Genomic DNA, 13,936 nt, shown 5'->3' with positions numbered 1-13,936 from the left:
TTTCCGACATAGGGTTTGACCTTAACCTGATCCAAAACGCATACTTGATAGGAGGATGTAATGATAAAAGTCAAATGTACCGTGACACATCTGTTTGACCAGCAGAAAGTTAGTTTGTTCCAAGAGACTTATGCATCCCTACCTCCTCTTTCTGGTTAATTATTTACTTTTTGTACTTCTAGCCATTCCCTAACCCTGTAGAAAGCCCTGCATAATAAAGTATTTACATATCATTTGCACTTCTCTGTGATTACTGCTTTCCATATACAGTGGCTGGCTGTCCATGGAAGGATTTGTTGTGTGTGGTAGCGCATGCATGTGTTTGCGCGTGGGCGAGCGTGTTCACTTTGATGCACAGTTCAAAGTAGGATGGCATTATTTATTCATGCCTTTGTTGTTCTTATTTCCTCTGCGAGTCAGAAATTCCTGGCGTTCCATTTTAGGCAGATCACGGCGAACTTGGAGTCGATAGCGTCACAGTTGAATGAAACACTTGCGTGCACTCTCACATTTAGGAGGTGCAGTCTGTCAATACATCTTCCATCTTGGTTATTTGTAGGACCCTCTTGTCTCAGAGTCAACACCCCTAGCCCCCCTCTCTCCCCTTCACTGAATATCCAGCTATTTGTTGTAGACCTGACATGATGCTGTGTGTGTGTATGTGTAATGTATCTATAATGATTTGTACTGCCTCTGATAGAGCAACCTCCAGGCTCTTGTGTGGTGGTCCTAATGGGTAGGTAGGTGTCTCAGTTCTCAGTGGTTGGGATTGAAGCCTCAGTATGAACCTTCCTACACCCTGTATAACCACCACCGCCCACAGCCATGCTGAACCATTGCAGCGCCTTAATTAGCCAGGCCCAGCAGCGCTGTCACTTCCCCTGTTGCTGCTGTCCACTGCTGTACTGTATGTGTGTCATGCCATGGAGGTTTCAGTTTATTGCATGTGCCAGCCTATCTGTTGGGAAAGAAGGAGGGAAAGAAAGGAGGGGGTGAGGGCGGGGTAGTGTTTTGAGGATGGGAACTGTCCCCATAGGCTGTGCTCCAACAGATCAATAATTGACTGGCTGGTTGTTTGGCAGGAAGCTCTTCAGAAGATCCGTCAGAAGAACACTATGCGCCGTGAGGTGACAGTGGAGCTCAGCAGCCAGGGTTTCTGGAAGACTGGCATCCGCTCCGACGTCTGTCAGGTAACACCCGTCAACCGTATTAATGCACAAACACTGATACATGCATACATACTGCTATACGTACTCATGGATCGAACAAGTGCACGCATGCAGCACATTTAGATCATTTAGATGTTCATAGATGTACAGATTTGTATGCAGGTCTACAAGCACTCACTTATGTATGTGCTAACAATGGTAGATATTCACACATAATGAACTCATATAGCTTAAAAATAAATACAATGCAGAGCAGAGACTGAAGAGAGGTGAGGAAAAAAGGTAATTTATGCAAGAAACCTTTAATGGTTTATGATCAATAGAATTATTATTTTTTTTATAGAAAAGGGTTTTCAAGAAAGTAAGGATGAATTTATTTATTCATATTGAAATTAACACTAAGCCCATCACAAGTTCCCACACCCCAAAGTAACCTCTTCATGCTCCTTGTTTTGTGTAACCAAAAGTTCAAAACCCCCAAATATTCAACATTAAACAAGCAGACAATAATACATAAGCTCATTAGACAGACATTTACAGAGGCTGGTTGCTCTGATGGCAAATGCCCACTCACCTATTGACACCTGTCTGTACTTCACATTTAATCTGAGGATTTTAGAACATGCTGTGATATCTTTGGGATAATGATCTCAGACCATTAAGAGCCTTAAAATGTATCAATAAAATATGAAAATCAAGTCTGACCAGAGGCCAACATAGAGCAGTTAAATTGGGAGTGACATGGTCATGTTTAAAAGATAATTCCACCTTATTACAACTTATTTTGATAGTTATGGCCATCATCAGAAACAGATGATCAGACAGGACTTTAACAAACTGATTGTTTGACCGCTCATGTGCCCTGTCAGACTTTGTTGTATTGCTGTGGCTCTGTTCTTACATCTCAGCACTCAACTAACTGAGTACAGTGTTATCATAACTGATATCAGTGATTGCCAAAAGTGAAAAAAATAAGTTACAATTTGTAATACGCCACAATTATACTTTGAATCCGCACATACATACACAGTACTTCCAATCAGACAGACACAGACCAGTGCCCATTGCAGCCACAGTCAAAAACTTGGCTTCTGATCTTTCCGCATATTGCATCACTTCTCCATTCAAGTGTCAAAATCTGTGTAAGGAAAGTGGACTCCCACAGAGCCTGAGCATCCATACCCTTCATTAAGTAATGTCTCAGACCTGACAGTTTATTTATATACAACTTCACCACCACCCAGTATGCCAAGAGCACATGTACCATTATGTCCTTCATGCACTTGTGGGCGGTAAAAGACAGAATTTTATCTCCACATCTTCTACATCTTATTATTTCAATCAGAGAAGTGCAACAACGTATATGGCTTATAGTTTCATGTGTGCATAGGGGGGCCCTAATTGAACTTGAACCATAAAACCCTTAATGTGTGCCCACTGAAACATACAGGAGTGCATTTGTTCGTGGATTTGTCAGTGTAATGAAGTGGACTTGTATGCTTTATTTTTATAATTCTTTTATTTATTGCCTTCTCCCTCATGTGCTCTGCTTGTTACTCAGAAAATAATTGGCATCAGCGTTGCACATCTTCCTCTGTGAACACATACCCTATCGCTGTACGCAGCGAGGATAGCCTAGAGCTGATGCTCATGCTCACATTTTGTGAGGAATGACTGAAAGTTCCAGCCTCATAAGCCAGACCCCTCTTATAGCAAGGTCTAGCAAAGAAGGATCCAATCAATAATTGCTGCCCAATTATATTTGCTTCAAGCTGTACCGCTACGACTAATTGGTTCATGAATAATTTCAGTTCGAACTGCGGTGGTAAACTCTGCACAACGTGTGACAGAGACAAGAGATAACGGCAAAGATGACCCATAGTCTCTTGATTCTAAAAGCAGGCACTACATTCGGAAACAAAATCAACCCCCTCCTTACTGACATCGCTTGGCTACACCAAGGTTGTTTCACATGAAAGGTGCCGTCAAGGACCAGGCTACACATTGGAAGCAGGGCTGGGATTCATATATTCATCAATGTTTTTTGTTTTTTTTGTTTTTTTGTGATTCACTGCTGTTTCCTGCTTTGTCTTCCTGACTTTTTGTGTCCCTCATCACATCCATGTGAAGGTTATCAGTCGGTCAGAAACATTTTGAGAGAAAGGCAGCTCGATTTCTCTTCTACAACATAGAAAATAAGTGTGGACAGATCTTTGTTCACTGCAACAGTGTGGTAGCATTTATTTATTTATCACCATTTACTACATACATTAATCCACCTACTTAACCAAGTTGGAGCATAGAGGGATACTTTACCTCTCTCTAAATTTGTGTTGGCAGCATATGAGTACTGTAGGAAATAAATTAAATATCTCATGTAAATTTGCTTTAATACTGCTGAGTAGAGTTTTCTTAATAAAATGTCCTGAAATAAGCTGGAGTAAAGCACAGTAAGCATTTAGCCTCGCAGTGACATCTCTATTGCACAATATACAGCATACATCAAAATAAATGAATCTTTAAAAATAAAGATGTTCAGTTCATTATTTATGCCCTATGGAATTAATTGATATGATTAAACTCCAAAAAACAAGGTGGGATCGCGGTTATATCACATTGTAGTTAATAAAACGATGATGGTGTGAGTTAAAGCGCAATTTAAAATTCATGCTTGCAATATTTCAGCCAGGAAAAAAGACTGCTGGTCCGGTTGGACGGTGTCCAATATGCCCAAATGTCATCCGTGACAGTAAATTAGAAATTTCCCACCTTTTAATTACTGGAGTATCAACTCTAATAAGCCCCAACCCCGCCTTTCTACACACACACACACATATACTCTGTCACTCAGGCATTCATCAGAACAGGTCAGGAGCTGTAGACACGACCAGGGCCTGGCTTTGTTAATTGGCTGCTTAACAAGGCCTAGGGATTGTGTCACTACAGCCCCTGTGATGGCCCCAGGGCTACGTGGCAGCACTGCTTGTAGCCGCCGGGCCTCGGGCTCACCCTCCCCAGTAGCATTAATTAAAACATGCATGGCTCCCTCCTCTCTCATGTGGTGGCACGGGGTTAATGTGTGTACACCAGCCTTTGCTACAGTTTCTTAGCCACTTTGACTGGCCTACTTGATAAGCCTCCACTAATGATTCTGTAGATTGGCTCTCTGACTGTCAGAGTCATTCTCTTGACCACTGACTGTTTTCTCTTCTGCTTTTATCCTCACTTTCTGTGTCACATTCCCACACTGATATGCACACACACACTTCACCCACAACTCATCCACCAACTCTTCCTCTCCTCCCCTTTTCTTTTTCACTTTTATTTCACTTTCTTTCACTCAGACTTTGTTTTAATATGTGTGAGGTTCATAGGTGACTGTCAGTGTTTGTCTGAATGTAAGTGTGTCAACATGTTGGAATGGGCTTCGATTTTGACTGTCCTGTCCAAATGTGAATTTCCCCCCTCTGTCATTCCCTCTCACAGTGCAGCGATTGGGTTTTTGATTATTTCATCTCTCTGTTGCTGAGCACCACTTAATAAATAATGACTGGCTGATTGATTTCTCCCTCCCTGTTCCCTCTATCAACCGTCTCTTTCTCACAATCTCTTCATCACACTTTCTCTCAAAACATGCTCCTCTCACTCTTTTTTTCATATAAGGCATGATCCTTCTTCTCACACTCCTCATGTTTCTTTCCCCTTTCCAAATTTCTCCTCCAAAGCTGCCTTCCTCTATTGCCCTTTTTACCTATTCTCTCTGTCCTCCACAGCACGCCATGATGCTGCCTGTTCTTACCCATCATATCCGGTACCACCAGTGTCTGATGCACCTGGATAAGCTCATTGGTTATGTCTTCACAGAGCGTTGCCTCCTTCAGGTAAGGCACAGTTATGACAGCTGCTTACTTACAAAATGATGCGAGACCGTGCCCCAAACCAAGCTACATTATTTAAAGGCTAGCATACTTGATAACTAACAGGATAGATAAAGAAAGGCATGGCTAGCTGGTTAGATAGCCAGATAAAAAAGTAAGCATTTTGTGCTTTGGCTTCATGTGTGCAGGAATACAGGGAGGCAGCCGTTTGCCTCATTATTGTGCCCATTCCACCTCTGCAGGGATAGTTCAGGTGAAGACAGGGGTTCAAGAGTCGGCTAAGGTAACCAACATGCCATCCTGAGTCATATCTCTGCAGCGAGCAGGCCCAGTCTGCTGTGAGTTGCAGTGACAGTAGTCGGGACAACAACAGCCTCCTCCATAATGCCAGCTCTCCCCTGTCAGGTCTGCAGCCTCAAGCTGTGTGCTCTCAGAGAAAGCCCTATGGCTGCCTCCAGCAATATTGAAGAGCTGTCATAACCTGATACATTAGAAATCAATGTGTTGTAGCCTATACATAGTTAAAAAGGGGAAGGATCCATTAAGATTTGCTCAAGGCTCTGTATGTGTGTGTCCGTGTGCATGACTGCTCGGTGCTCTGGGTGTGTTTATGCGTGGAGATTTGCACATATCGATCAATGATTGGCCTTTTTGTCGTTTGCGTAATGACGACCTGTCATTATGAGTGCTAAAAAGGAAACACGGACCCGCTGCGAGGCCAGCCGGCGGCCGACAAGCTGCGGCCCCTTTCATCGAGGAGACGCACATTTGAGCTTGACATCTCCGTCTCTTGGGAGAAGAAATTAATGGGTTTGTCCCTCGCTCTTTTTCATCCAACTCCTTAATCTTCCAAAAAATGACAAACAAAAGAAAAACAATCAGTTTGATCATAACAGTTGACAGCTCACATACAGGCGGCTGCGGTATGTCTGCCTGTCTGTCTGCTTCGCAATTCTGTCTGCTGTTAATACTGTGACATCACTGTGTGTGTGTGTGTGTGTGTGTGTGTGTGTGTGTGTGTGTGTGTGTGTGTGTGTGTGTGTGTGTGTGTGTGTGTGTGTGTGTGTGTGTGTGTGTGTGTGTGTGTGTGTGTGTGTGTGTGTGTGTGTGTGGGACAAAGCAAGGGCTGTCAGCACTGCAGGGATTGAAATGGCCAAAGTAGGGAGCCATCATTGCTGGGCTTACAGCACTCTCCTCTTCTCCTGCACACACACACACACACACACACACACACACACACACACACATCAACAGCGGACGACACACAGCAGCCCAGATAGGTTTGGACAGTAAGGCTGAAGCAGTGCAATGGTGCTTGTTCAAACAGCCCTCTAAGAGTCAAAGCTGATTTCAGTTCTGCCATCACTTCCTATTTGCCTCAACGTTGATGGGTTGATCTTATTTAATGAGCTGAATGCTTTCCAGTGGCAGTCTATTCATTTCTAACAAGAGAGACACTGGTACCTCTCTTTGATTGCTTTCTAAATGTGTTTTATGACCCCCGTAGCCTTGTTTTAATCACTACGCTACTTCTGACAGTGCTTCGGAGCTATGAGGTATTGTGTTTACCTAAAGTATGTTGTGGAGAAGCAATGGGTGTTTTGAACTGAACGTACAGATCAATAGCCTCAGGGATGTTTGAAGAAGTTTCTATGAAAGATTTTTGGTGGGGTTTTTTTGTCCCTTTATTGTAAGGGTGTTTTCAGACCTGCACTTTCTATTACAGTTTAATCAGACTCTGGTTTAACCTCTTGTTGTGATTTTTTAAGTCCGGTCCCAAACTAACTTTTAATGCGGTTTTATTTGATCTGAACCAACTGCTCATACTGTGCAACTATGAGCTGAAAGACTCCCCATAGTCAGGATTGCTTTGCATTACGCCACAGACACATCTGACCAAAGAGCAGAGGGAATATTCTAACATGGCTTGTAGTGATACATTTTGGTTGGCTTGGTTTTTTCTCAGTGTGAAAAGAAACCAAACCAAGGGGAAAATGCACAGAGTTTACCAATTAGTCTACTAATTCAGACCAGAGCAAACAAACTATAGCTTAGAAAATGAAATGCCCTAAGCTGGTTTCCCTCATAGGTGAGAATGGTGAAGACATTTTAAGCTACAGGTGGTGAGTATTTGATGGTCAAAATATTTTCAGAGTAGTATTTTTTTTTTTTTTTTAAAGAATCAAATTCAGCTTGGAATTGAAGTGACCTTGCAAAGGTAAACTCAGCCCCCCTCCTGGTGTCTGGCTGGTTAAAGGATCTTGCAGGAAAGTGCCTGGTGTCTGAGCTCGGCTGCCTCAGGGTAAAAGGCATTTGCCAAGTTCAGGGATACTAAAAACACTGGTCATTGTGCAGTTTATCCTGGAGAACAAGAGGCTACGAACTTATGTAACTGAACATAATGATGGCCAAAAGTTCTAAGCGAAAAAAGTGAAATTTCTTAAAGTCTTACATATAATATGTAAGGTATGTGCCTATAAAGCAAATTAAAATATTAAAAATGTATTTCATAGTTGAAAGCCTGAGGGTAAAATAGCTTATTGTACTAAATATTAGTGTATTTATATTAATAGGCCGGAACACCACAATATGAACTTATTTAAAGATTAATAAATAATTGGACATTTTAAACACACGCACAGTGCTAATGTTGACTGGTTTGGACTTTCCTGTAGTTTTCAGGGACAATTAAGACAGTGATTTGTGTGATCGGTCTCAGTTTGGGACAGTTGAATCAGAATTTCAGAATGGGAATTTTTGTTCCAGCTTTGAAGGATAATGAGCCGTACTCCCATTAAAGAAATGAGAATTTATTTCTCTTTTTTCACATTTTCTGTAGAAGAGATGAAAGCAGCCGATCATCTGGGAAACTGGAGAGTTGGGTCAGTCTATACAGAGTTTCAAGCTCATTCTCTGTAATGTTTTAATGAAAACATATCTGCCAATAAAAATTGCAATGAGACCATATATATCATAAATGTAAGATCATTATACTGTTATACTCAGTAAATCAATGGGTACATCATCTGGTTTTCTGTGTAAAAACATACCTGTTATTGCAATACAGAATGGCAACGTGATGATGGCATGAGGCAACTTACACAAACCCAGCCTGAAAGTGGGAGCCTTTGCACTTGGCACTTCCCCCCGCCTGTGCCTGGCTCCAATGCAGCCACGGCCCCTTTGAAGCTCCTCTTCTGAGAGCCTCCCTGTTAAACATTTAATATTTAAAACTTCAGAGGGGGGGGGGCATGTGTTCATGGTCGCCACATGCTCCCGCATCCCCATATCCACCAGACCCTCCTAATCCTACCCACCCCCTGTTGCTTCATCCCCATTCTTCACTTTTGACCCATGCTGAAAGAATGAGAGGCATCACAGAGGATCTCAATAATTTAACTGTACAAGTCCTCGGCCCCAGCTCTGATATTGCATGCTTTTGTTCGTGTGCCCCCATGAATACAGCTGTGACTCTATGTACAGAGTACCAGGGTGTTTTATTTGTTTTGTTATTCATGATGATGCATGCCCTGCCCTGTGACTGAACTGTTATACACTATGAATATTCCTTTATATTTCCTATATATACTAGACCTAAATACTGTATAGAGTATATTTATTAATTAAAGCAGGGATCGAACACAGATGAACTCAAATGTGGTGTGGACTCAACAGTTAACAAACTTATAGCTCAAACTAAAACCAAACCCAATATAAAATGTGAAGCTACAACTTAAGATGAATGAATGCTTTCTGCTGTAGACTCCTATGTGTAGGTTTTGATTTACAGTCTAGCATCAGATTTCATCACTTCAACACAAGATGGATATATTGTATGTGATCAGCCCATATCATGCTTTATTATATTCCCCATACTGCCTGTATTTAAATGTTCTCATAGTCATCTCTAGAGCAACTATGGGAAAGTTTGATTTTACTTATTACTCACGTTACTGCTGTGCAACTGTTATTTTTACTTATTTGATTTAAGGACAGTCACTGTGGTGAACAGGAGGTTTGCAGTGGAGACGGTTTCATTCGACATTAACTGAAAGTTGAAGCAGAAAACATGTGCAGCCTGAGCTGACCAGTTACAGGTTTTGTGGTCTCCCATTAACACACCCATTAAATCCCCCATTAGTCTGTAGCTGTATCAGCCTATCCATTATAAGTAAATATTGAACTAACTCCGAAAATTAAGATAAAACAGTAGTAATGTTAGAACTCCCACGAAGCATTAGCCTTGTAAGGCAACCATCAAACGCACAGAGACAAACAACTCTACAATAGCATAACAACAGCATCTATAATGACAATGCTGCAAGCAACTGCTGCATTAACTCAGATCTTTCTTCAGAGCTTTGTGTTGATGTGAGAAGAACACGGTGTCACAGGAAGCAGCTAAAATCCTCAAAGAACAGAGGCTGCATATAAGAGAACTTTTTTTTTTCATTCTAATTTTACTCTGTTTATTCTCCATTAATATCCAAAATGCATACACTGCCAAATCATTAAGCGTGTTTTGCCTGTTGGACATCACACAGGTGTTTGTGGAGTACAGGAAAGGGAGGATGAGCAGGATCAGAAAGGGACAGAATCATTTTGCAGAAGTCATAGCGTTAAAAAAAATAAACCTGACATTGATATTCAAAAAAATCATTTTAAGACCAGCCCTTAGTTTCAAGTGATTCCAGTTCGCTCCCTCTGTGTTACTTCATCCGTGAAGCCTTATTTACCTGTGTACTCTATTAAATGATGCAGTGCACAATAATGACATTGTTGAGTGCTGTTTGCCAAGCAGGCAGTTTGCCCATCAGTTTCTCTGCATGCGGGTGCAAAAGCGACACTACTTTCAGTCAAGACCACCGCTCTCCACTGAGCGATGATGTTTATTCCCGTTTAGCCAAAGGCAGTTGAGCAGCAGCTGAGGCAGTGATCACTACATCCAAATCCCTCCGATACTTTACGCAGTCATTATGTTGACAGGAACAGTTGTATGTCAGTCCTCTTTACAGATTCAGCTTAAAAGCCCATACTGTTGTTGTACTGTTGCTGTCCTTAACTAGGAAGGACCTGCAGTATTTACAGAAGAAGTCATGTGTTTTTCTTGATGTGTTACCAAACTTTAGTTCAGGCTGTGTAGTAGGCAGCCATTGACTTGTATCTGACATTGCACAATGGGGGAGTTTAAATTGGACGTAAATGTGGTGTTTGTTGTTGTTTTTTTATTCACTTTTTAAAAAATCAAATACTCAAACTGCAGGGAATTGCTAGATTTCGGCTTGTGTCAAATCAAATATGGTAAGTCGCTTTTTTTCCTCCCTCAAGAAAAAAAAAAACTGTTCTTTTTAACCACAGGAAAAAAAAAAATACAATTGCTGTTGAATTTGTCATCTCTGTGTTGAAGGCTACAAAGCTGAAGGCCTCTTGAGCAACTATAAATATTGAAACCTCTCTGTTAACGTTTTACATATATATCTCATTGGAGCTTGAAATTGATTTGAAGTTGGCTGGAAGGAGACAAGCATTTTGAAAAGCAAGCCCAGGGGGGGGGGAGTAGTTGAAGTTTTTTTTTTTTTTTGGCTGAGATTAACATTCTCCTAATGTAAGATTGATAAAAGCTTGACATATCCTACTGAGCCCTATCTTTTTCCTTTTTCTTCCCTCAGTGAGTTTGAGATGTTCAGCCGCAGCAGTCTTTCTAGGCACAGCATTTTTGTCCTCATATCAAACAAAGCCGAATATCGACGAATATGTTTCCCTTGGAGTTATTTTACCTTAAATTCCCGCTATTGCTTCTCTTAACAAGTTTGAAATTTTAACTTTGTAATTTTCATATTAACAACTTTCACTGTGACAAAGAGGCAAAAAGGATATCCTCCCTTTCCCATGGCACATCTAAGTACAGCGCTCTCTTCTCTTTTCCTTCGAGCTGATCCAACATTATTAGACTGATTTGCTTTGACCAGTGTTACTGTAATTAGTCATTAGCCAAAAGAGGGAATAGAACGGATCAGTCTCTGTAGAGGGTTTTACAAGGCCTGGGGTCATGTTGTTGATGTCTAAATGCTGGCAGTTAAGCCTGTGTTACTCGCTGTGTAAATTGTTGGCCGTATTTCAACTAACAGTCCAGGATCTCAGGAGCCCCGGAACTACAGTCTGGACCTAAAAGTTTCTTTTAGCGAAAAAGTGACAAATTGCTGATTTATGGCAGTTACCAAATTCTTATGAATAAGATGTAATAGCACTAATTTATTAGACTAAATTTAGATGCAGACCACATTGCCTTTATGCACAATTTTGCCATCTATAATCCAAGATTCTGTTACACATTGCTGGTCGGGATGCTGTTTTCTTCTACCTTGAATTAATCAATACTCTCATTTTCTGACAGGGAAACAGGGCTTTCAGTAGGTTAGAGTGACACTGCTTGTTGCATTTATACATACTGTGAAATATGCTAAGTCATTACAGAACCAGTAATTAACTTTACCTCACCTTCAATAGATTGCTTAAAAGTGACTTGAAGTGTTTTTAATGCTTAAGTTGGTAATTGCATTGAAAAAAAAATTGCAAATACTAAGGGGCAGTGGTGGCCTAAAGCTTGTGACTGGAATGTTGTCGGTTCAGACCCCAGACGGGCAGAACAAATTAAAAAAGAGAAATATTGGTAAAACTTCCCTGAATAAATAAAGGTTTATTTTTATTTATTTATTTTAAGTTTTCGGTCTTGTTTGCACAATCTCTATCCCGCTTTTCTAAAATACTTGGTTAACACTAGTTTTTACACTAGAAATAAATTCAGTACCTGGTTCCTTTTTAAAGCCTTCTGGGTTCTTAACCAAGTTCCTCTAGTAGGGGAATTGCCAAAAGTTTTTCTTGTTTGCTTACTCCCTCATCCCCTCTTGCAGCTGGCCATGACACACCCCAGTCACCACCTCAACTTCGGGATGAATCCTGATCACGCCCGCAACTCCCTTTCCAACTGTGGCATCCGTCAGCCGAAGTATGGAGACAGGAAGGTCCACCACATGTACATGAGGAAGAAAGGTGTGCACCCCAATCTCTCTTTTCTTGTTTCCTTTCCTCTGCCAGATGACCACTCTGTCTGCTATGGTCTCTAACCCCTCCATTCTTGGGATTTCTTTTTCTTCTTCCAGGAATCAACACATTGATTAACATCATGTCTCGTCTGGGCCAGGATGACCCCTCCCCTTCCAGGTAGGCTGCCTGCGGGCACATATCTGTTCATGCTATCACTGACCACAGGAGCAATCAAAGGGACGATTCTTGTGATTAATATACCCAGCAGGCCTGCTGACAAGAAAATTAACTTTAACTGTGAAAGGAAGGGATATCTCAAGGGAAATGAAATGAGCTAATTTTAAGGGCAGCAACTACGTATTATTGAATGTGAGCTGCTGTTATTCTCACAGCGCTGATCAGGTGAGCAGTTGTGTGTGCGTGAATGTGTGTGTTTGCTTGAAGCGTGTTATTCTCTCTCTGCTTCTTCAACTGTCCTCACATCTCCACCTTTCTTCCCGTCTCCTCCCCTCATCCCGTCTCCTCCCCAACCCCAGGATCAATCACAACGAGAGACTGGAGTTCCTGGGTGATGCTGTTGTCGAGTTCCTCACCAGGTGAGAAAGCACTCACACATCTTTGATAGACTCAGCCGCTAATTGAAGCTGACTACAACACTATCCGCCTTTCTCTCTCTCCCCCCCTCCTCCGTTCCTTCCTCACCCTCTCACTCAATTTTCCTCTCTGTCTCCTTGTCTACATCTGTCCGTGTCTATCACAACCACGCTCTTCCCCATACTTTCGACTCATTCAAGACAGTGATTTACTGGTAATTGGAACTGGGATATAATTCCCCCCTCCCACCCCCTTTTTTTTACGGCCTGAAATTCTCCATGACAACTTGCAATTAGCTGTCTGGAATTGCTGTCTGGAATGCTGACTGTGTTATTGACTCCCAGGTGAGTGTGGACATTACTGCCCAGCACTTACCTGAGCGCTATGCTAATTATATGTAGCTATTATTAATCTCAAACACTACCTATCTAGGTAGTTACCCACCTACATACCACCCTCCTGTCTCCTCTTCTGAGAGGATAATACTACAAGGAAACATAAGAAAAGGACTTTCTCTCTTGCCACAGGATGTAATACTTGCGTTTACACAGAGGTTGCAGAAAGGAAGAAAAGATTATCTCACTTCCATTTGCCCGACTGCATAACTTCTACCACCAAAATCTAATTCGTAACCCTCAATGCTAACACTTCCACAACACTGAACATTCAAGAACAGGATTAAACCTTAATCGGAACTGACACTGGGGCACACAGGACATTGCTTCAGCTCCTTATGCAGCAGCAAGAGTGTTACAAAGAAGGTGGTTAGCCTCTGTTTCTCTGGATATCTCTGGGCATGTTTTGCCATTTTTTCCCTCCTTCTTCCTTCTCTTCCTCTGCCTTCCCTCTTTGATTGTTAGCGTCTGACGAGACATGCTTGGCCTACGCTCTGGCCCTCTGAATTATTTATCAGCCCCTTGTCCAGTTAAATGGGTACAGCAGATCCAGCCAACTGTCTTGTGCACCTCCAGTGAGCCCTGCCCTTGGAGGCTATCGGTGCTTCTGCTGTCCAGCCTACAGACTATTTTTCACATTTTGAATTGTCCCAACACAGGGGGCTTAGTGTTGAACACAGAGAGGTCACAAGATTATTTTTTAAAAAGGATCAGCATGATCAGATGATGTAAAAAAATAGGTCCACTTGCAATATTTGTGATCCTTCCTCAGCAAGACGTAAATATTGCATTAGAAGTAGATAGTAAAGTTAAGGTAAGTTCTTAAATAAGTAATAATTATAAAAGTTACAGGCCT

General features: G+C 41.6%; 1 protein-coding gene across 1 annotated transcript in view; it reads left to right on the top strand.

Moving 5' to 3' along the window:
• The window catches only part of drosha (drosha ribonuclease III), a 94,372-nt gene that overhangs the window by 26,712 nt on the left and 53,724 nt on the right, over positions 1-13,936 (top strand). The window contains exons 16-20 of the mRNA XM_053342030.1: positions 1,083-1,190; positions 4,943-5,050; positions 11,959-12,097; positions 12,208-12,268; positions 12,628-12,687. Of these exons, the coding sequence (XP_053198005.1) occupies positions 1,083-1,190; positions 4,943-5,050; positions 11,959-12,097; positions 12,208-12,268; positions 12,628-12,687 (476 nt within the window). The remainder of the gene's footprint in view (positions 1-1,082; positions 1,191-4,942; positions 5,051-11,958; positions 12,098-12,207; positions 12,269-12,627; positions 12,688-13,936) is intronic.

The sequence above is a fragment of the Scomber japonicus genome, chromosome 21, assembly GCF_027409825.1.
Source record: "Scomber japonicus isolate fScoJap1 chromosome 21, fScoJap1.pri, whole genome shotgun sequence".
Taxonomy (NCBI): Eukaryota; Metazoa; Chordata; class Actinopteri; order Scombriformes; family Scombridae; genus Scomber; species Scomber japonicus.
The sequence above is the reverse complement of the archived record's forward strand: the minus strand, read 5'-3'. Positions and strand labels throughout refer to the sequence as shown.